General features: G+C 36.1%; 1 protein-coding gene and 1 long non-coding RNA gene across 3 annotated transcripts in view; one reads left to right on the forward strand and one right to left on the reverse strand.

Annotated features, from left to right (window-relative positions):
• Positions 1-21,088, forward strand: part of LOC121069764 — a 78,723-nt gene that overhangs the window by 9,023 nt on the left and 48,612 nt on the right. Inside the window, exon 2 of the long non-coding RNA XR_005819605.1 lies at positions 1,166-1,242. This is a non-coding gene — a long non-coding RNA (uncharacterized LOC121069764). The remainder of the gene's footprint in view (positions 1-1,165; positions 1,243-21,088) is intronic.
• Positions 534-19,245, reverse strand: MYOZ2 (myozenin 2). 2 transcript variants are annotated; one of them, XM_040556208.1, is made up of 6 exons: positions 19,076-19,241; positions 18,417-18,520; positions 12,877-13,046; positions 10,242-10,371; positions 8,268-8,451; positions 534-972 (listed from the first exon to the last, which is right to left on the reverse strand). In XM_040556208.1, exons 2-6 carry the CDS (start codon positions 18,490-18,492, stop codon positions 741-743), a joined length of 792 nt encoding a protein of 263 aa, XP_040412142.1. In that variant the 5' UTR covers positions 18,493-18,520; positions 19,076-19,241; the 3' UTR covers positions 534-740. The 2 variants fall into 2 exon arrangements, with proteins under 2 accessions (XP_040412142.1, XP_040412143.1); XM_040556209.1 differs by lacking the exon at positions 18,417-18,520 and having other exon boundaries at positions 19,076-19,245.

Genomic DNA, 21,088 nt, shown 5'->3' on the forward strand with positions numbered 1-21,088 from the left:
TGAGACTAATTTAGTATGTTTGACGTGACCAGTCATTGGTAGGTTTTTTAGTTGTGATTAACAAGCATTCTAGACTCATCCAGGAAATACCTTTGTACTTTTTCATACCAGTATGTAGTCTTTGTCATAGCCAAATTTACTGCATTTTCCGTAAACAAATCCATATGACAAGGACATTGATGTCCATAATTAAAGCTGAGTTAGAGAAGGAAAAGAAAAAAATGGTGTAACTTGCTGTCACCGAAGTAATGAATGACAAACATAACTTTGGCTGAAGTGGGATTGGGAAAAAAAAGGTTGGTTCCTCAGAGCTCTTCTCAAGCAGGCAGTACTAGGAGTGCACTGAGTGCACTGTTATGGCATTTTTCAATTGTTCTACCAGAATCAGTATATCTATTAAATCAAATTCGTTGATATTAGTGTCACTTTTTTTTTTAATCTTAATGCACATGTTCTGAAATGACTAGCAAAGATTTTACAAAAGTTGTAGTTTTTGGTGAAGTAAAAGAATATATAAACACAAGTACAAAATATTGCAGCCAATACTTGCCAGATTACTTTATTTATGTTATGTTAGCAGATGAAATTAGACGCCAGAGAAGAGACATTGCATCAGACATTATGACTTATATGCCAGCTGCCAGGGAAAGATTTTATCAGTAGCCTTTAGTAGTATTTGGACCAAAAATACATGGATGTGCAGCTTTCAGCATTTTGTATGATATAGAGTGCAGCTTCTCTCACAGGTCCTCTGTTTCTGGAACAGTGTTGGAATCTGTAGGCTGAATGAATACTACAGGAATATTCTCAGACGTCCATCCTTTAGGAGTCCTATTGAAGGATCTTCTGGTAGCAAGAGGGTTTGCAAGGATCATGAATCTCGGATCATTTAGCATCAGCATATTAAAATCTGGTACCTTGAATTTAACCAGCTTTGATGCTCTCTCAAAACCACCAAAGGGAGTGGCAACTCTGTAGATATTAGAGAAATGAAATTAAAATGTGATTTAAAAAATATTTTTCTCCCAGGCATCAAAAGTATAGAAGCTATTTTAATGATAAAGATTTAATGTAATTTCTTGTTTACATGTTAACACCTTTGGGAAAAGTATGCTAATTGCTTTTCTGACAAATTGTCTTTAATATCTGATAAATTTTCCCATAGATAAAGCCTTCTTCAGAGTTACCAATGGACAGAAAATCTGAGGGGAAAATAGATGTTGCAAGAAAACCTTTTCATTGGTGAGTCACAGTTACTAAATTTATTTTGTTGGTAGTGAATTTCTAAGTCTGAAAATCATAATTCAGCACACTCTCCCTAGCAGGTAACTAGTTCAGGAAGTTCTCACCCCATTTTCTCCTACCCCAGCAGCCTGTTCCTCCCACTAGACTATATTTCAGCATCACATTGTTGTACCAGCAAGAATATATGTGGGATATGTGATACAATTGGGTCATTTATGTGATCTGCATTAAAACAAACAAACAAAAACACACACACCAAAAAAAAAAAAAAGAAAGAAAAAAAAACACACTTCAAAGGAGAATTATTACAGCAATCTGTTTTTTATCATTATGTTGAAACAATTACAACAATACAAGTGAGGAGGCAGTGAAGTGTAATGTGTAGCAGAAAGGAACAGCCAAAGACAACAGCCTTTGGAAAGGAGGGGAATGGGTGAGGACTTCTTACTCTAGCTTTGTTCCTGAAGAAAATGTTTATGTAACTAAACTTCGAAACGCTTGCTGAAATTGGTCCTAATTTGGAGCCAGTATGTTTCACGTTATTTAAATGTACGTGTTCCCTTGGACGGTAAGTCTGAGAAACTAGAAGATATGAAGTACTAAGCAGGAACTGACTGCTACATGCATTTGCAGATATTTTTAAGCAAAAGTATTAACAAATACTTCCCTTAATTATTTTTTTTATTTATTTTCAGATTTCTAGGCTGTAAAAAATTGAGGGGATGAGGGGGGAGGGAGAGGTCTCTCACTTTTTCCAGAATCCTTTGTATAAGCAAACATGAACAAACAGACATGTGCTTTGCATTTTGATTAGCTGCATAACTTTGTTGGGATATAGTCTGGCCAGTTAAGAGATGTAAGATTTTAAAATTACACGTCAACACCTGATTTCTGCAAAGATACATATATAGTGGCATGTGAAAATGATTTTTTTAAATGGATTTCCTCTAGCCTTTGTAGGTTTTGTGTGTTTGATACCAAACAGATTTGCTGGTATATATTCCTACTGGCTCCAGGTATTATAGGTGAAGCCCAGAGAAATAATTACCAACAGAAACTAAAAGAGAGAAATTGAAGATCTGACTAGAATTTTCAACAAGGTAACTATGGATAAAACAAAACCTTTTTTGAATTAAGTGCACAAAAATAAAGAGATTAATTCAGAAAAAAGGAATCTCTGACCTAAAATAAATGGCATTTCTCTGTCATTACACAAGTAATTCACCGATTCAGATTCACATGCAGATTTTGGCAAAAGGGCTAGTGTTAATTCCAAAGGTCAATATTGCAAGATGTAAAAATCATGAAATTTCTGGGCATGCATATTTAGGGAGAGAAGAGGACAGCTTTGAATTAAGCTCTAAAACTCTCTCTCAATTGAAGATACGATTTTGCAGCAGTAACTAGTCCAGGCATTAAACTCTCTTGAGGTCAAAACTGAGTTCTTTATACAAAGTGCCTGTGGTATCAAGCTTTTCTTGTCTTCTAGGTCACAGTGCCAAATTGGATACTGTATGATACTGGTTAAAAATAATTGCTTGGTAATTGGCACAGAGTGAATGTAGTGATCTGCGTCTTACAGGATAATAAAGATTGTTTTAATTGCTGCTCTAATTAAGATACACAGTCTCACATTGTCGTAATATTTAATTCTCATCAATATGTAAATCAAAGGAATAATCAAGATGAATGGAACAGTAATAGCTGTATAAAATCCCAAACAATTCTATAGTGTTAAAATTCCTTCTTGTAGTACCTTTTGCTTTTAAGTACAGCAATTTTCTGTAGGTAACAGAAACAAGAGTGTTCTACAGAAATTTAAATGTATTTTGTGGGGAAAAAAAAACATGTTGTTCCTATATAAAATCTGGCCTCAGAGAGGCCATTCTTGCATGCTAGGCAGAAGCACATGGTCATCAACATAAAGGAGAGTATAGTAATTGGCTACTAGATGTTAATTTTCCTTTATAGCAGCAGTATATTTTTGTGAGCAATAACTTGTCTGACAACGTGCTGTCATAATGACCTCTGTTGTGTGGACATCAATTGTATCACTTGACCTCTGATTCACTGTATAGAAGCCTAAAACTTGTGTAAAAATTCCAGTAGTCACTGCTCATAATAGGGGCGGAAATGCTGGTTCAGAGCCATAGGAAGTGGCACAAGGAAGTATAAGAGACTGTTTAGTAATCACTTCGCATATTCCTAAAAAGTAGATGTGTGATTTAATGTTATCAGGCACAACCGTGTTTATTTTTAACTGTTGTTTTAGTAGGGCTTCTTCTTTTTGTTCTCAGTCTGTTTTATTGAACATTGAATTGTCTCAACGTGGGAGACTAGTTGTTGATTTTGAAAGTTTGAAGAAATGTTTTAACTGTATTGGATTAACACCTTCTATTACATCACATCATGAAAAATGCGAGTTTCACTGTTAAAAATGGGACTGTCATTCTGTGAACATTCTTCTTATTGTTAATTCTGTGCAAAAAGGAGACATAGCAACAGAGAACTTGACCCTGCAAATACTCAGAGCTTCAGGGTAGCTTAATGCAAGATTTAATGCCAATTTCACAAAGGTATTTAGATGCTAAGGAACTGGCTAAGCACTGAGCTTCCACTAATCTCTCACATCATTTGGAGTTAGGCACCCAAAATTCCTTAGAGGATCTGGTTCTCAGCATTTTTACAACAGAGTTCAGAATCCATTAATCAATACAAGCAGAGCCCAGTCCAGATGGACCAGATTCCTGTAGTGTTTTTGAAACAGTAGTCTTTGGGAATTGAGAAAGCTGAGCAATAATTTATCTGGTAGGAGAGGCAGAACCAGTCAGACTTGCTTGTCTAATGTGAGCAAGATGTAGTGCTTTGTGTGTCATTCATAATCCTACCTTTGACATTTTATCCAGCTTCAGGAAAGCAGATGGAATAAAGGTACTAAATGAACTGGTATTACAAACTTCTCTTAATTTTCTAGTAGGAAATAAACCGACAAGAGAAATCAGGTGACATGTCTCTGTTCTGCAGTATTTCTCTGCTAGCAGATTCATTTTCATCTAGGAGAGAAAGGGTAGCCTTGTCTCAAGAGTCTGTTACAGAAACCCTCCGAACCCAGTTTCTCTGAGCATGTACCCTGTCTAGTACTATCTGCAATTCAGCCATTACTAGCTGTCTCACAGAAAGCCCTGCCTCAGAAGGCAAATGTGCTTATTGGTTGCTTCCAATGTTTCTTCCTTCATTGACCTGCCAGAATTGCAAGATCCCTGCAGCGTAAAATGCCTACGAGACCTCAACTAATAGTTCTGTGAATTCCATAGTCCTGATTCTGCTACTGTTAAAGCCAGTGATAAAAAAAATTGTATTGGTACTTGGTCCAGAGCTGCCATGTTGCTGGCAGTGGAGAAAAACAAACAAACAAAAAAACCCTGAGTGCTCTTGAGTACTGAGTAAACTTTTAAGCCATGTTTGTGTGGGGCTGTTCGGACACAGCTGAGGTCCCTAGCTGCTAAAGTCATGTTGCTAGTTTGTCCTGGAACAAAGAAAACTGAAAGGAACCTAAATATGTCCAGGAAAGTCCAAGTGTCATTTTAACAGATACAAATGAATGAACTGGGTAGAATCTGAGGCCCGTTTCCTTTGGGAAGTCCTATGCATCACACTTACTGTTAACCACACCCCGTTCTGACTAACGATGACTGTACTAGTGTTTTTCAGGAGAAGAGACATAATGGCACTTTGTTGAATGATGAATCATGATAGAAAGCCTTGATTGATACCCTCACTGATAAAAAGAAAAAAGGCGTCATTATATCATACTTCGATTGTTTAATACACTATCATTTGCTTTCTCTCCAAGACTGCAATTAAATAAATCAAGGATGCTGTGACCTAGATGCACAGAATAGCTTAGTATGATACAGACATAAAAGTCCAAGAGATACTTCACTCTACGCCCAAAACCCGTAGGCTGCTAAGTTCCTGAGATGGCCGAAAGTTTTCCTTCTGCAAATGCTCAGATCTTAGCTATATTGGCAGCTGCACCTATCTTATACCAAAACTCATCTGTGATTCTCTTAATTAATAAAATCTTGCTTGAACTTCCACTCCTGAAAACACCCACAATATACTACTGCAGCAAGCTTTCAGTAAAAGCATTTTCACTCTACAACCATGGCTAGTACTGTTGAATCTCTGTCAAATAATAGCATGAACATGACCAGAGCTGTTTTGCAAGAGATGTCTTTGTAAGAATGGACCTAACTGCTCACATAGAGTATTCCAGAGGGGATGAAGTCCTTCATATTGAAGCACAAATGCTACCCAAAAATATAAATTTAATTGGATTAGACAGAGTATGAATCTTAGCTTAGACATCAGGCTGAACAACTAATAGCAGAGAGGTGTAGGTCTTGTTTTCTGCTTCTAAATATTTATTTACTTTACTGTAAGGAATAACTAAAGAAAGTACATGAAAAGATCTGGGAACTCAGATATAGACCCTGGTTGCTCTTTCTCCACGTGAGCTACTTAATTGTTCAGCTAGAGAAAAAGGATTGTTCAGCTGGAGAAGAAAAGATGGCCCTTTGGCCCAAGTAAGTTTACTATTTTCTGTATTGTGGTACGAGTCTTAATAAGGGAAGTGAAAAATGTTCTCACCTCTTCCTTGGAAGAGCCTGGAGCCAGGTTGTTATACTTCTTCTCAGGGTTTGACATTCCTTTAGAAATAAACCCAGGCTGGCCACATCCTTGGAAAATGCTCTTTCCAAAGAAATTAACCTTACTCCTGAGTATGCATTTTTAAAGAATACATGTGACCTCTGCCCTTTTTTTTGGAAAGGAAGCCCCTAATCTAGCTCTGACCTGAAGATAGGCAGTAATAATTAGGTGCTGATGGCCTTGACAAAGAGGAATTTAAGTCACATGAAGCATTCTCTGTAATGTTTTCTTTTGGCTAGCTTGACAGGTACAGTGTGCTGGCTGTATTGAATCCCGTAACCAGTCACCCCACTCTCCTATGCATTTTTAGGAGTGTAGACACATAACTCATGGCTCTGAGATCCTCTCCAATAGGCTAGTATCTTGAATTGCAATTTTGCAAGTTCTTAATTTCTTTTGGATCTAGTTTTTCTTGCTATAAAACATAAGCCTGAGTGCATCGTATGTATCAAACAGCTTTTTTAGGTTCACCAGGTATCCTTTTATTTTGCTGTGGATGTAGATTTTTATTTTTTTTTTCAGTGAGGAGAGTGGTTGCTTTGTTTAAATATCATGGATTATATCTCTTGCATTTTCAATTTACCAGTTTCATAATCTGGATCTAGAATTACATGCCAGGTTTTATTTTTTTATGGCAGTTCCAAGGATGAATATTGACCTTTCCCTTAAATGAATGTATGTATGTTCAACAAATTTGGACTGTGGTGAACCATGGTTCTGCCATATCATACACAGAGCAAATCCTCATAGAAAGAAATCTGAACAGTTAGTGTTGTATAGAGGACAACTAACAGATTATGGGACAACAAAGCATCCAGAAATTCACAAAGAAGCCATAAGATACTGTCTCAAGACACATATCCCTGTTAATGGAGCTTCTGTGCCCTGTCTGATTCTGTCTTTCAACAGTGATGACTTGTATGCTGGACTCAAAATCTGATTTGTGTGAGGGACTACTGATTCTGGCTCTATTTCTATGTATATATATGTTTGGCTTTTTTTTTTCTTTTTTTTTTTCTTCTTTTTCAGTTACAATAACCATAGTACATAAACTGTGCTGCTACTGTTCCAACATTGGCAGCTGTGGCTCATCTCTCTGATTTGTATTGTTATTTTGTTTGCTGACAAGAGTGTGCTACACACTTGTTATGTGTATTGCTGTTAGGAAGTAAAAATTAATGTAGTGTCTGCAGTGCCAACTTTGATGTTGTATTGTGGAGTTTTTTCTCCTTATACTCATAGTTGAGGCCTGCCTCTATGACAGGAATGCAAGTGATGTTTGTGGTGTTTATATTGCCATGCCTTTTTTCTTTCTTTTTTTTTTTTTTAGTAGATTGCCATCTATTTGACGTTTTGACAAAGGGGTTTTGGTTTGTCTCAGGTGTCTGGAGCTCACCAGGGATCATTTAGTGAAAAATTGTCCATGACTTTGATATATAAAGATACTGTGAATGACTTGAATTAAAGCAAAGGACTTAAGTAAGAATGTGTTTTAAAACTTTCAAAGTATTTCCAAACTCACTATTGTCAATATATAAAGAAGTTCCACTGAAAGCCTCAGTATTCAGTATACTACCTACTATGCAAATAACTTCAGTCTCAGATCCCCTTTTATTTCAAATGTTTTTTCAAGTCTGCTTGTAATGTTCCATCTGTTAATTTGTTACCAAAGGTTATCGAAGATGCAAAAAAAGTTAAATGTGGTAAAAAATGCAAGCTGCTAACTGTCTAGTCTGAGGGATTGGTAGATGGATAGAGTTCATTGTAGTATCATTGCCTAAAAATTTAAGCCTGTAGAGTGTGAGTTGTAAAATAAATAAGTAAATAAATAAAATTAATAAATAGAAAAGAAAAGTATATGTGGTTTGCATTACACTGTTTACAAGCCAAGTGTTTACTGAAAGTTTCCCTGGTAGGTCTTATGAGGTCATGATCCCGTACCTGCCAAAGTCAACAGAAATACTGTAGGCATTGCTATATCCCATTTTTCACGTTTATCCAGTACATTGGATTCTGATACTTCTATTTCTCTGTTTTGTTTTTTTTTCTTTTCTTTCTTTCTCTTTTTCATTCAGTATTTTCAGTAATTAATCTTACATTCTTGGTTCTAGAATTTAATTTTGGGTCCACACTTTGAGAGAAACTAGTTACCTTCTTAAAGCTCTTGTTTGCTACCTGTAATCTGTTTGTTCATGCTTATGGGCATACTTGCAAAAACAGGTCATGGGTCTTTTTACAGCCAGTGGATACATTTCATTTCATAGTAATTTTTCTCTGCTCCATAAAAGCCCGTGTTCACTCAAAATTACCTGTTAAAGCTCCTGTAGTCGGGCAGTTCTGGCTTTGCTTCAGGTTTAAAAAGTTTAGGATATAAAGCCTCCAGCAGCTCTGGATCATCCCTAATGGCTTCTATCCAAGGAGACTGATAATACTTTGGCACAGAAGTAGTGTTGAACTTTTCAGGAGGAATTTCTTTTAGTGGTCCAGAATATCCTGCAAGGAGATCAAGGTAAAACCAGTATAATGGTATATTGATTTTTCTGCTTCCTTACCATCATCCTATGTAAACAGGAAGTAATATACCATTATTTCACAGTTAGTTAAAGTGAACAATTGAATCAAGTGAGTTAACCAAAGCAACACAAAACCAGAAAGCTCATAGGAGGTATTTGTAGCCTTTTAGATAACTGATCTGAAGTTATCTACTCTTCTTTTGAGGGTAAGTTTATTTTAGTTTTATTTAAGTTTGTTTCTATCATTATAAGCATCTATTTGAAAAAGGAGCACATCTACACAGACCTTGGGCTGAATTAACAATCAAATTTTAAAAACAGCCTTTTGGTTAAAAGTAAGATAATTCAATAGTCTTTGCGTGAGATTTCCCAAAAACATTAAAAGGAGTTAGGGTCCCAGCCATTCTAGCAGATTTTTTGCCTCCATTTGATGCTTTAAAATGTCCAACCTACTTGGCTCTTTGGTCCTTTTAATCATGTAAAAAAGTGAACAATCAGTGTTTGTTTTTTTTTTTTTTTTTTCTCTGTATAGTCATCTGAGAATCAGGCTCTGATCAGAATTTTACTAAACACGTGAATTCCTTATTCAGTGTGATTTCTAAAGCCAAGTACAATATGGCACAAATAAACATAAGGGGAAAAAAGCCCAGACCTTACTGTGCAATTTGAAGAATTAGAATCAGTTGAAGAATTAGAATCAGCAAGGGATTATTCTAATATATGAGTTTATAGTATTTATTTGAAAAACAAGGGAAATCTGTTTTCCTGTTTACCCTCACATGACATCTAGCTCTTTAAATTAATGCTGTTGCCTCTTGTAAGCTTAAAAAAAAAAAAGCCCTGTGGTTTAATAAATACTCCTTTCACCACAAATATATTTCTTGCCTAAAGAAAACTTGAAGATTTGTATCATATTTTAGCAATGGGAATTACCTCAGTTTGCATTGTATTTGGCCCATGGATGCAGAGAGCCTTAGCTGTCACTAACAGAGTAGCATTGACCTAGTTTACATAGACTGGAAAAGGTCTGCACAAAACATGCATTGAGTAATTCTGAACAAAGAATGAATTTGTAAAAACCACAGTCTGCTCATGGATAATTCATAAACAGGAAGAAGGGCTATATCACTGAATAAATTAATTAAAACAAATTAGCCTTCTCTAGTCTTTAAAGAATACAAAATAAGGCCTTCCTGTAGCTCACTGCTTTAAATAAAGACAACAGTACCCTCACAGTTAAGGACTTAAATAAAGCAGAACAGTGTATACAGCCAGGGGCAAATTCCTCTTTAAGTTACTTATCTGTAAAAGCTTTCCAGCAAAACTTGCAATGACTTCACATGTCCATTTATGGGTAATTAAACTACAATGGATAACTTTCAGACTGTTAAGCAGTGTGTTGTATATTAGAAACTAGGGTGTTGAAAAGTCAGTATATTAATCTGGTTTAAAATCTGAGGATCTGTTTCTCAATGTTTTTAAGATCAATAAATATATGAGCAGTCTCACTGGATAATAATGCATGCCTTCAGTTGAGGGAAAGGTAGTACAAAGGGCATATCAAATCATTAAGAAAGAACAGAAGCAACTAAACTGTACTGGTTTAAATTTCCATGGGAGATTCTGATTAATTATCTGACTCAATTTATGGATTTCTAATAGTAACTCTATTAATAAATTATTGATAATTATATTGTCTTAGAAGGAGCTCCTTCGTCTGCTGTGAGTTGGGTACTAAATGCATTTCATGTCTATAAATTCATCTATTACCTGGGGCAATGTTGTCAGGATGCGGTGGGCTCCGGGGATCAGGTGTGTTAGGAGGTGTCATTGGGGCATGCTGGGGAATTCCTTCAACACTGAGGCCATCCATTTTAATACCCTGCATGGGCTCTCCACGCTGCATTCAAACAGAAATAAATATCACTGATAGCACAGGCAAAAAATGAGTCCCTCTGTGATTCTCTGTTGAGGGATGGAATATTACTCCAGCTTACAGGCCAGATCTGAGACCCAGGGTATATTAACCAAAGCCATACTGTCCTGCTGTTAGGTACCCTTTTTGCTAGATAGCTTCCTCTGGATTTTCTGGCTATTACCCAGAAGATGAAACAGTTTCACAACTTTCTTACAACGGCTATGTAAGCAAAAGAATAATTTATCAGTGTTAAGAACGGTATCACAGCACAATTTTAAATGTCTGTATTTCAAATGTGTGATGGCTTTATTCAAAGGATTGGGGGTGTTGGGAGCTAGAACAAGACTCCTGAAGCTTCTTTACCATCCAACTAAGTTTTCTGACTGTTTCCAAAATTGGGGATATTTGAATATTAGTAGGTAGTCTAAGAAGAGATTTCATCCCATCTGCTGCTCATACCAGTCGCCACTATATCTACCTGTGCCTGTGGGCTGTGTAGTTCACAGCAAAGAGTAAAGCTGGTCACTTTGGCAGGGGGGCCCATAACATGTAGCCCATGGATCACTAGATGCTAGAAGTTGTGATGTGCCAGACAGGGCCGCCTTGCTGCCCAAAGATTCGAGAAATCTGGCAGGTTTAAGGCATATGAGTTTCAAGTCACTGATTCTTCAAAGCTTCTCTTCCTATATCAGTTGAAAATCCACTGCATTTGTTGAATTGCTTTTGTTTGGGCTTTTCTTTTCCTGTATTTATAATAGAAATAACAACTTCAGTGCAGGTCACTTTCTGGAGATTAACGATATGCTGTTATTTTCCACCCTCCTATTGGGTCATCAGTTCTAAGGAAACATCTAAAGGCTTAATCATTGTTGCATAAATATAGATGGGAGTCTCATAAGAAGTCAGTATCTTATTTTAGCTATGACACATAGGCTAAAAGTAATTTAAATATAGACAGTTCCAGAGTATGAGTTTCTTAAAGTAGGAAAGCAGAAAAACTATACATGTTTTAACCTGAAACATACAAACAAACAAAAAAGATCAAGGCAGTATGTTTTGGAGCCATCCTAAAATATGTTAGAAATATTAATTTTTGCAGCCAGAATCATAACGTTGGTGAAGATATCACCAGTGGTGGCTAAATAGGCGTGTAAGGGAGGGGAACAGAAACCAAAGAGGCATCACTTCTTCCCATGTCAGAATGTCATAATGACTGTGCAGTATGCATGTGTTTTTGTGGGAAATTCCAGGGAAGAAGTAAAGAGATCCTTCAGCATTTGGATTAGCAAGACAGTAGTAAATTACAAATGCATCTTACTTTCTGCTCCCAAAATCTCCTTATGAGATGCCATAAGACAAAAAAAATTCCGTGGAGTCAAAAAACCTGCGTTTATTTTATTGTTTCTTATTTAATTGCAAGTGTGTGTCTGTGTATGTTTTCATTAATAAAATTGAACATAGTTTGAGCAAAGCCATTGGTGCTTTACTGTTTGGTTCATCAATTATTCATTCCCTGTTTGTACCAGTACAAACTTTAGGTTTTATCATAACAATATGTTACATATAGTCACTATCTTTCTTATTCCAAGTGAAGTTTTTGATTAAAGAATTCAGTCAAAGTCTTTCTATGGATTCTGTAGGGTTTGGATGCTAATATAATCGTAGAATCACACATGCGGGATTTAAAACAATAAAGACTTGAAATTGCAATGGAAGTAGAGGGGCTGCTTGCATGCTTTATTAGACTGGGCATAGAGTATTCATGCTTAAATAAATAAACCATTATCACATTGGAGAGCCAGATAAAATTTATGAATGTTTTTCTCCTTCTTTGCAGAGATTAAACAAAAAGGTTTAAGTATTTCACAAAGGCAATAAATGAGACAAACATCAGGTGCATTTAGTTCCAGCCATGAGGATTCCCAGGGTATCACTAGTGCTTTAACCCAGTTCCTGGGGGCCTAGTTCAGAGAATAATTGTCTTTCAGTGACAAGCTTCATCGTTTGTCCCCTTGCTGAGACAGGCAGGCAAGAAGTCTCAAAAATTTCTGTCATTTGAGAGTGTCACATAGCTGCCTGGCAACTACGTTGAGACCACCACCCTATTTTAGTAAAAATACTGGTCACGTAAAACAGACCGTTACTTCTTCCAACCTTTTGAATATCATTAACTAGTTAATTTTCAGTAATGTGCCCATTATTACAGGACAAGAACTCCGGTCACTAGTAACCTGAATCAGATTTGCATGAAAATTACTTGAATCTGATGTCCTGAAGTATTAAGGTCTTCAGATTTTTTTAATTTTTCTACAGGAGCCCAATAAGATACAAATGGCTTACTTCATATTAGCATTGTTGTAGTACAGTATTTTACTCTTATTCTTCCTGAAGCTACAAATAGATCAGGCACATAATGTACCATGAGCACCAAGGGAACCCCAGGCTAGTCTCACTGTGTTTCATTAATAAGTTATTACAAATACTCACGTTTCTTGGCTTGTTTGCTACATAATGATAATTTTCATACGTGTATTTGTCAGACCTCCGCTGACGTCTCTTGAAGAGTCTTGCGCCTCTGTTGCTGAGTGTCGATAGTTCCTCTACCATGATATCTCTTGGGGTGCTGACCTTTTTTCCAAGGTTTAAGCTGGGTGAGACTGAAATACAATGGATAAATACATACCTCTGTTTTTTTGTAAATGCCTGATGTCACATACCCTACACCTGAAACCCAATGACACATCAGTGCATACTTATCTAAGACATGAGGCAGCTTCATATGGTGTTAGTGAAATTAATCATTTTCTAAAATTTTGGAGCAGATTATAGAACACCACAAACCTGTTTTTCAAAGATGCTAAGCACCCCAAGCTCCAAATTTATTTCAGTTGAATGACATTCAGCTGTTCTGAAAATCAGGTCTATATTGTCCTGCACACAGACTAGTGAAAACTGGCTTCTGCTGAAACCAGGAACAAAATTCTATCTGACCTCAGCATTCCCAAATCAAACATTAAGTTAACTTTTTGTCCTGCACTGGGTAGATGAGCAGGTTGCTCCTTTTAAGCACAGCTACCAGTTTCTTATTGCTTAAAACATTTTATTATGAATTACTCTTTAAAACCCCGCTTTCTTCTGAAATCTAGGCTATTTTCTACTTTAAGAAGAGTTTGTGTTAGAAAGTCTGTATTAAGCTGTATTTTTTGTTATTTTTAAAGAAACCTTCAAAATAAAGCTTAAGGTGTTGAAAACGAGAGACAGAACAAATTACAACGTGCTTTTAGGAAATGATAGATTTAGAATGTTTTATTTTTTATTCTCTCTAAGAGGAAAGTTACAAGCAAGTCTTCTTAAAATGACACTATCAGATACTGAATTATTAGGTGCAGTATTAGTTTATTCACCGTTGAGGGAAAAAAAAATCTTGTCTTTTTTTGGTGAGCTCCTAGGGGATTTGAAAATGAAGGCACATAAGCAGAGGGAGAGGAGATCATTTGAGACTGTAAATAGAGAACACGGAATATCAGAAAGTACCGATCATCTCTGTGGTGATGTTCTGGAGTTTGGGTTGCTGGTGGCAATGATCAAGCCGAGTGACTGAACTCTCTCAATAGGTGTCCTCATCCTATAGACAAGGCTTGGACCTTAGAATACAGTAACTTCAACACTGAACAAACTATTTTTGTATTAATTTATTTCTGCTTAGAATTTAGTAGAATTGAACAAATGTAACAATAATTAGATCATCTAGTAAAAACTGAATTTTCAAGAAAATCATTTCCTATTGCCACTTATATTAATATTTGCCATTTTATTAGTTGAAACTGTTCTCAGTTGTTCATAAACTTCAGGAAGAAAAATGGGAAGGTGCAATATGCTTTGAGGATTATATCAAATAGGTGCAGTGTGTTTCTTTGATCCACTTATTCAGTATCGCATTCTGTTATTTCTTTAATAATAAGTCCTCCTGTTGTTTACATATTCTAATAATCTACAGGATTTAAAACTATGAACTTCAACATACATTTTAATGCATTAAAACAAAATGAAAGCAAATTAGATGTAAAATACTGTATCTTGCTTCCATGGCAAGCAGACTCCCAGTTTAATTAGCTGGATAGGTCCCTAATGTCAAAATTAATTTTACATATGCTGGGGGAAAAAAATAAAAAGATGGTTTTATTTTTAGTTTCAGACTTTCATTTGGAGTACATGGCATATGTCTCCTAGTAACTTTATGATGGAAAAGCAATGTGGATTGCTTACATTTAGGAAAATGTAATTGAGATCAGTGCAATAACTATTTAGCCCAAGCTGTACAGGATTTCTATGTACTAAATCAAACAGGTTTGTGGCCGTGGAGTTCATCACTGTTGATCCACTTTTGTTCATACTTATTTCAATCAAATGCTTGCAGTAGATTTAACTGGAGCAAGAGCAGGCTAACTGTATCATGAGCCGGAGCATGGACTTCTGCTTTAAAAATAGTATGCACAAAGAATCCTAACACCCTTCTGATATTTAAGGGGTAGCTACAAAACAGGGAGTTCTTAACATGGAAGAAAATGACTCAGCTTGTCCAATACAGCCATATCAGTGACAGATAGTGATGGGGTTTTGGCTCTGTGGTTGAGATAAGTGCACTAGTTATTGGCCTGCAGCCTGAAATGTTGACCCACAACTCATATTTTGATGTTCTTATTTTTCAAGATTACTCCAGGGGCATGGACTGTTGAATGGTTTTATATTAGTAAGGGATGAGAAGTTTACCTTTCAGATCAGCAATATTTTCATGTAGAAAAAGCTTTTCTTCATTGTCTGCAGAGTGGGTAATATGTAAGTCCTAAGAGACTGGGGCGCCAAGATGATTGCAGTTCTCTATCCAAACCACTCAGTATTCTTCTGGGACATGCTGGATGTTAACTATTTTGGGCCTTGCTGTTCCCTTACATACGTGCTGTTCTTGTTAATGTTTACTGTAGGCTCCAAGGTACTTTGTAACCTACAGTTGTGTACTATTGTGTGTCTAGTCAGCATCCCAGAAGCATAGGTGTTAAGTTTATTTGAATCCCCTGCCAACTAAAATCTAATCTGCTGTCTGGTTTTATAATGTGTCTAGGGATTGTTTCAGTGTCACTGCAGGAAAGGTGATGAAGAATGAGAAGAGGGGGACATTTAGAGGATGATAGGAAGAAAACATCTCCAAGTGCACTTCGTAAATGGGCATTCATACTGGAAGTTTAATTCGTAGTTCAATCTTCATCTTAACTTTCTAGTTTAATTTTTTTATTTGTTCCTGCCAAGCCCTCCCTATCCTGCCCTTAAAATCTTAACAGATTTCATTTAAATTTGATTTATCTATTTTCTCCTGCATTCCCCCCAATCCCTTTTAATCTTCCAGTTTACAATCTTCTAAATACCTTCATCTGGATTATAAATTTTAATAACGAGCATCATAGTATATGATATAGTTTTTCATAGTATCAGAAATAAGAATTTGTAACTCCATCATAAAAGATCATTTAGCTACTGAAGAATTAATTTAAGAAATAGGACAAAACTAGACATGAGATTTAAGTGTAATTGAATGCTAACGGCTTCCTCAAACATACATATATACATGTATACCTCTGCCAATCAGACTTAGGAAATTTAAAATTAAGCAAAGTCAGCCAGAGAAAAAACAGGGGGTTAGGAAGGTGACCACGTTCCTCTCTCTTCTAACACTGTAAGAGGGTTTACAGGTAGTGTCTATTACTGCAACATGTAGGGACATGTAGGATTTCACTAGAACACAAAGTCATGTACCACAGGGAGATGTGGGCTTTCAGTCATAACTAACCTAGCCCAGAACTGAGACACTGGTAAAAACTTGGATGACTTTGTATCTTATTCACAACTGTTTCTGCTTTTTTTTTTCTTTTTTTCTTTTACAAGGAGTTTAACTGTTTACCTGAAAGCATTATAATAAAAGGGGTTAAAATAAGAACATATCGGGTATACTTTCTGAGTGTTGTTACAAGCCACAGGGACTTGCACTACAGAATCTTCTATTACTGTTTACCTCTATTAACACTGGAGAGTTTCATAGATCTGTGAAACAAGGTAGGTTCTTTACTGGATGAAATTTAGTTTTCATGCAATTTCCAGGTACAGAATCTTCATTACTAACAGTGATGCAAAACCCAGAAAGACAGCAGTTTGTCTCAGGTTAAACTTGCTCAATTAACGGTTAGGGAAAAAATAAATTCTCAAAAATTAAAAGAGCTGAATTTAGTCATTTAAAAAACAGATTTATCCCTGATTTTTCCAAGATTTGGTCCCAAAGGACTAGTGTGTGCTTTGTCTCATTATGGCTTTGGTTATCCTCTGTTTCTAAATTGGTTTCACTGAGCTTTTACAGTTATAAATTTCAGACTCTTATCACACACATTTCATGTAATTTAATTTTTTTTTTTAACGGTAAGTATACCAGACATCCAACACATAGAACTAGAACATACACTTAAAGAGTCTGTATTGCCTTCAGTGGCCCTGTATCATACCATATCTTGTAGAATAAACTGTAGTATCTATGTGTATAAATCTAAACTTGACAGCAAATCTGATAATACATAAATAATGAAAACAAAGATAATGTAAAGTAAATGTAAGCATCAGCACAGATTATCCAGTAATTCCAATGATTTCCAGAACTGTATGGTACATTTATTAGTATTACTATGAACAGTAACATTTACCACATGAAATGCCTGGATCTAAACAAACATATGACAGACACATTTTCTGCCATGAAGAGCTTACAGGCAATTTCAGGCACGTATAGTACTTGGGTTTTCAGTGGGAAAAAAAAATGGAATTCTAATGAAATCTGTAAGGGCAGGCTGGGTTTCAGACTTAAGTGTGTGTTCAGTGGAGAATGGAAGGAGGGAAGAGGTATTTGCTTAGAAATAGAAAGTATAGAAAAAAAGTATGAAAATATCAGGACTAGGACCAGCCACTGAAACTTGTAGCTTCTTTTTTTCTGAATTCTTTAGGTATCTGGTCCTACTCTTCCTACAATCAGACTGGTCAATTAGTGAGTACAAAAAACATCCCCAAATTCTTTAGAGCAAAAGACCCAAGAAAGATTTTCAGTACTGGAATGTAATGTCCAGTGTTTTTCCCATGTAGGCAGTATGATTATCAGAAAATCTAAATATTAACAGAGCTCCCTGTTGGTTTTGTTTGTGTTTTTTGTTTTGTTTTGTTTTTCTTCAGTGAGACTTGTGGGGTGTTTATCACTTATAAAAAATCGGTATTTTTCATAGATGATAAAAAACATTCATAGGGAGGATTGGAAAGATCTCCAAAAACATCCATCACATACCAAGTGAAAGCCAGGAAGACTTGTATTCCCAGATGAGTTAATTGCTTCTGAAGGTGTCACACTAGAAGCCTACTTTTTTTTTAAGAACCCATTTTTGCAAATCAAGCTACCTTCTTATAAGTGTCTGCATTTTCATCAGTGCAACAACAGAAGAGTGGTGGCTATGCACTAGAGAAAATTGCCACATTTCTAGTAAATTTTGTTAGTTACAAAGATTAATTATACATGGAAGGAACAGAGCTGTAAGCAGTTGTTTCAAAATTTTATATCATTCGTATGAAAAAGCAAAGTGAAACAGAGCAAAAGAAGAGGATACAGACAGATCAGCATGTTTCTCAAATGATAGCCTTTTAAAATGGAATGAAGTCATGTTATTAACCCCAAATAATATTCTGAAAGGCTATCCTAGCAGAATGTACATCAGCTGTTAGATTACTTCATTCCTTCACAGCAGTTGTTCATCTGAAAATAGCTTTCAAATGAAAAGAGGCAACTACAAAAGGATTAGTTACCATAGGCAGCATGATACTCCCCCAAGATTATTTATGGCAAAACACCCAGAGACAAAGCTGTAAGAGAGTTAAACTCTGTGATTAAAAATATTTTAGGGAGGGCTAGAGGACAGTGCATATAGAGTAAGTTGGGTTCAGCGCTATACCATTTCTGTGTATTTCATCCATAATGGCTGATGCTTGTTGTTTCCTCTCTTTGACCATGGCAGAATGTGATAACATTGTGATTTTCTGATATGATTTTTCCTTGCTGAAAGAAAACACACATTTTTATATTGTTGAGCCAGCTTGCGGTAGTAAGCCAACTTTAATTTCTGATAGCATGTTTAGAATGGCTGAATATTGAATTTAGTTATTCCTGATCTAGAAATACAGTGGTTTTAACTATGCAAAATGCACTGCAGTTTTTGCTTGCAGACAGATGCTAGGATGTATTCTGATGGATAGAAAGTTCCAAGGAATGAACTTTGACTTGGATACATACATTTTGTAGCAAAATCAGTGTCAGCGATCTAGGCCTTCTCACATCTACACATTATATTAAAAGATTTAAATTCATAACTAATATTTTAATTATAACTTACTGTATGTTTTCAGAAATGTTATTCTGATTTTTTTTTAATCTAATAAAGAATTTGAGGAACTAAATAAGATGCTCTGGCATCTTTAAAGAAAGTGCAAACTTGACTAGGTAAAAAAATAAACATCTTTTCAATTGCAGAGTCAAGAGGTTACATAAATGTCTTTTATCTGATAGTTTGTAGGACAGACAATGTCAAAATATTTCAGGAAACAATACACTTACCCTACTGTTTTGTTGTGCAGATAAAAGCGTTCTCAACCCTTTAGTTGAAGCTTCAGGAGTTAGTTATGAATGGGGATGACCTGCCTGGTCCAGGATGGTTTCTACCCTTGTGCTTGGATCTGCATGGTACCTAGTACCGAGACAAACTGGGGGCTGATCCTCTTCAAAGGGATTGGCATCCAGCTGACATCAACTAGTTATATATAGCATCAAACACTCCAGCCACTCATATCTTCCTGGCAAAAGAAGAGAACAGAAAAGATTCAGCTGCACCCACAACAAAGAGAGTTTATATCCCTTTCGGAGCTTATTGGAAGATTTAATGGAATGCTCCTCTCATACCCATACAGATCATCTCCTCATCACCTCTGAGAATAATAATCTCTATGTTATAACCAGGAAAGAGACATTTAAAAATAAGGTGTTAAATATATGGATGGGCAAGACTATCAGATGAGAATGGCATGGGCTAATCCTTAGTGAAAGATGAAACCGTGCTTCAATAGTAGCTGATAGCTAAAGTCAGTGGCAGATGGCCGATACACAAAGTCTGTTCTGAAAAAGAAATGAGAATTTTTTCAGTATTATAAGTGGTAGGGAGTAATTGTCAGTATTATAAATATCTGGGAGTAATTTTTCAACAAGCACACATCTCTCAGACTGTTATTCAAAATCTTGTAATTTTCTTTGTGCATTAGGAGCAGAAATCTGCAGTAACTTGAAACTTGGTCATATTCAACATTCCAGGATACTGTTGTATCAGCTTGTCAAAGAAATGTGTGATATGTGGAGCACAAATATTAGGTGACAGCAACCAACCTAGGACAGAAAGAAACAAGCAGAAAGAAACATTCCCCCCACAACCTGTTGTCTGAATGCTGATAACTGAATTATGGGCAGTAACAACAATATGAAGAAGCTTTTCTATTTCTTATTAGGATTTGGCTTTGCTCTATGAAGTTTCTATTTCTTCTGGAAAATTTTGGTCTTTTTTGGCTTGGAGTATTGATCAGAAAATTGCTTGGACCCTGATATGACAGGAGAAAGGAATTCTGCCTGTAAATTGAATCTGGAGAGTAATAAAATACACCAACACAGTGTGCATAACTTTACAAGCAGCAAGCACTCTGAGACAGATGCGATGTATGTGCCTGATTTAATGTCCTGAAAGCATTTGTGTTCGACCAAAAAATTACTTTTTTTTTTCCCCCTCAAGATTTCTGTTCCTAGACTTAGCTTTGCAAAACGTTTTTCTGAGATCCTAGACACCTCTGCCCCAAAGAGAAGTTCATTCTAATCCTCACTATCACAATCTACCTGCTCTTGTTACCTGTCAGTAATTCTTTTCTCAGTTTTTTGTGCTTGGATCAGCTACTTAGGACAGTACCAGCAAACACGATCAAAGTCTTGGTTGAATCTTATCAATTTCAAGATTGCTGTCCATCTGTTTGTCAGGAGGCCTTCAATGATTTCTCCAGCAAAGTGAAGGGAAAACTAGAGTGGATTTCTAGATACTCTTGAAATAAAAAATTAAGTCCCCCTTCTCTCTCCCACAAAATAAGTGAATTAAAGAAGCATACAATGAACCTTTCAGTTCCTGTTATGTATTTGAGAAGTTGCAGAATATGAGCAGGAAAGATAACGAAACTGAAGGGAAGACAGAACGATTTAATGCAAAGTATGTTACCGCATCCTGTTTTAATTCAACCCAAATAGTTCTTTTTTGCATCCCCTGAAATCTTGACTGGCCAAAGCCATGTGCAAACCTAATAGGCCTCGCATTAAACAGGGAATTGAACCCTCAGAGGTCTCTTCCACTGTTACTCTGTAATTCAGGGCATATTTTTCCAAGACTTTCAGAAACTAGGCTGAGGTGATAAGAGCTACAAAGATGCATGTCATCACAGAACATTTACTGAATTTTTACTTTTCATACATGCAAGAAAGATGACTGTTGCTTTAACTTACATTTTTCTTTTGGTATCAAAAGAGGAAAGTGCTGTAAAGGAAACA

Source organism: Cygnus olor, chromosome 4 (genome assembly GCF_009769625.2).
Source record: "Cygnus olor isolate bCygOlo1 chromosome 4, bCygOlo1.pri.v2, whole genome shotgun sequence".
Lineage (NCBI taxonomy): Eukaryota > Metazoa > Chordata > Aves > Anseriformes > Anatidae > Cygnus > Cygnus olor.

Coding starts and splice junctions, on each gene's coding strand:
- MYOZ2 (XM_040556208.1), bottom strand. CDS start 18,492: ATGTTATCACATTCTGCCATGGTCAAAGAGAGGAAACAACAAGCATCA. Junction 10,372..12,876: donor TAGCAAACAAGCCAAGAAAC/GTGAGTATTTGT, acceptor GTTTGAATGCAG/CGTGGAGAGCCCATGCAGGG. Junction 8,452..10,241: donor TCCTGACAACATTGCCCCAG/GTAATAGATGAA, acceptor ATCTCCTTGCAG/GATATTCTGGACCACTAAAA.